The 2,500-nt window shown below is 37.2% G+C and overlaps 1 protein-coding gene across 2 annotated transcripts in view; it reads left to right on the top strand.

Annotated features, from left to right (window-relative positions):
• The window catches only part of LOC137979322 (polyribonucleotide nucleotidyltransferase 1, mitochondrial-like), a 23,457-nt gene that overhangs the window by 9,168 nt on the left and 11,789 nt on the right, over positions 1-2,500 (top strand). For both annotated transcript variants that reach the window (XM_068826558.1, XM_068826559.1), the window contains 4 exons: positions 338-447; positions 701-752; positions 1,731-1,788; positions 2,063-2,159. In XM_068826558.1, coding sequence (XP_068682659.1) covers positions 338-447; positions 701-752; positions 1,731-1,788; positions 2,063-2,159 — 317 coding nt within the window. The remainder of the gene's footprint in view (positions 1-337; positions 448-700; positions 753-1,730; positions 1,789-2,062; positions 2,160-2,500) is intronic.

Below are 2,500 nucleotides of genomic sequence, written 5' to 3'. Positions count from 1 at the left end.
TGCTAGTATTGTAAGTAGTGTAAGTGTTTGTCCTGCTTGCTTGTATAAATACTGTAAGTATGAGCAGTGCAACATATATGTATGTAAGTATAATATTAGTATTGTAAGTAGTGTAAGTGTTCGTCCTGTAAATATTATAAATAAATAAATTAAAAAAAAAAAAAAAAAAAAAAAAAAAACTTGTCAATTGAGCATCAGAGTCAGATTGCAATCTGCCAATACAATTTGTAACTGCAATTTTTGTTTGGAAGCGTTAACCCAGGGTTAGCTTACATGTAATTGGGCTCTGAAGAAGTGAATTACCTTCCTTATAAGAATCTCATTGAAACCTTCTTAGTGCCAACCAATCATCCAAGCATTGCAGGAGCTGCAGAAACAAGCTGGAACAGTAAAGAGACCATTCACATTTCTTGCCACTCCTGTAGAAGTCTTAGAAGCCGTACAAAGGTAACGTTTTTTAAAAAAAGGAATGGATAACTTAGAAACCTACTTTTTTTGTCCATGCTGGCAGCCAGGGCACTCATGTCTGGAAATGCAGCTAGTTACTAGAAAGATGCACACAGAATTTTGTTAAACATTTTGGAAGGGTAAACATTGATAAACAAAAGGAAGGGTTAGGGCCTGGGGTTGAACTAGTATTAATTTTATGAGAGTGTACTGCAAACATTATAATACAGTTTGTGTTGTTTTATTCCCACAGATTTCTTGTTGAACGACTGGATGGAATATTTTCAAACTTCACTTATTCAAAGGTTTGATTCTTATCCTGCATCGATAATGTTATTGTGAGGCAGCGCTTTATTCCAGAAAAGATTCAAAGCAGTTTACAGCAATTTTTGGGCATCTTTTATTATGGTGCAAATGACTGCCTGTACTTTCTTGTTGAAATTGTTTGTAGGATTTAGAGGTTCCTCACATTCAGAGGGAATGACAGACCATAACAGTAACACTGGGAAGTCTGGATCCCTGTCCTACCAAAATATGGCGCATTTTTAGTGTCAAAATTCAAACTTGCAATTCAAACGTTCAATTAGGCAATTCAAACATTCCGTTTGGAAAATCAACCTTCACTTGCCCAATTCAAACATTCGATCAGTTCGGCAATTCAGACATTCAGTTTGGAAATTCAAATCCTCAATTTCGATCAATTTGGCAAATCCAACTTTCAGTTCTTCAGTTCAAACCTTCGAAATTCAAACAAGCATGCCACCCAAACTTTCACTCGACAATTCAAGTATTTAATTGAAGTGAAGGTTTGAATTAGCGAAATGAATGTTTGAATTGTTGAATTTCGAAACTGAAGGTTTGAATAGCTAAATTGAATGTTTGAATTGCCGAATACATGTTTGAATTTTGACACTAAAAACGTGCCTTATTAAAACAGCATTATGTGGGTTTTTTTGTGTCTTACACAACTTATTGGGATAAAAAGGTTTGCAAGTCTTAACTATTAAATCATGAATCAAGACAGCTCTTTTGTCTCATTTATTAATACAAAGACCAGGAGTGATAGTCCAGAGAGTTGAGTGCAGGACTTCTTGCATGACAGTCCATGCTCAACTGACTGAACGATTGGAGAAATTTCCCCTCCTCTCTTCAGCTTGCTTGCGACTGACTAAAGCGGGTGGTGTGACCAACTGGTTTATCTATTGTCATTTGTTCCACAAGGCCAACCCGAATGTCCTCTTTTTATTTGAATATTCTTAAGGTTCATGATCCTTTATCTTTAGCAAGAACGTGACAAGGAAATGTTTAGTGTCAGGGATGCTTGTCTCACAGCGATTCAAGGTTAGGGAATGTGTAACGTATGGTTAGGTTTGTTTAGAGTAAAAGTCAAACTAGCCTAGAATAGGTGGCTTAAAAGTAAGAGTGAGATAAAAAGTGGATTACTTTAATCTTGTGCATGGAGACAAAAGCCTTCCTTCATGTCCAGTGTTTTTGTAGCTTGTTTACTAAGTCCTCCTCAAGAGTATTTCATACCATTTGAGAGCCTGTACATATTTATCGAAATTAGTGACGTCAAGAATGGACATACATTGTTGCTCTTTTCATTAATTCACAGAACAGTTTTCTGAAGTCGATTTTCATGTGATTGAGGATGCAGTGTTAACCGTAACAAGATCGGTCTTTAGAAGAAACGTTCTTGAAAAAGCACAAAGGTACTGGCAATGGGCTTTCCTCGTCATTACATTCTTTTCTTCGTATAATAAGCTCTACAGTTCTTGAATCATGTCGAGAATGGCACCCTTTGGGGAACATGAAGGTTCCAGAGTGAAGCTGGAATGCAGGCATCAGTAGTTCGTAAGAGAGGGACATGCTCAAAAAGTGACTGTGGAAAGGAAGTCAGAACGTTTTATGGCAAGGTTTGGTCCGTGATTGAGTGCGGGCAGTTCTTCAGTAAGTCAGTGGGTCATTTGGTAATCAAGTCAGTCAGTCGACCAATCAACCAATGAGGGTTACTCGTAACCGTAGTAAAGCTTTGAGTTACTTCAGATGGCAT

Source organism: Montipora foliosa, chromosome 12 (assembly GCF_036669935.1).
Source record: "Montipora foliosa isolate CH-2021 chromosome 12, ASM3666993v2, whole genome shotgun sequence".
NCBI lineage: Eukaryota > Metazoa > Cnidaria > Anthozoa > Scleractinia > Acroporidae > Montipora > Montipora foliosa.
This window is presented reverse-complemented; position numbering and strand designations above follow the sequence as displayed.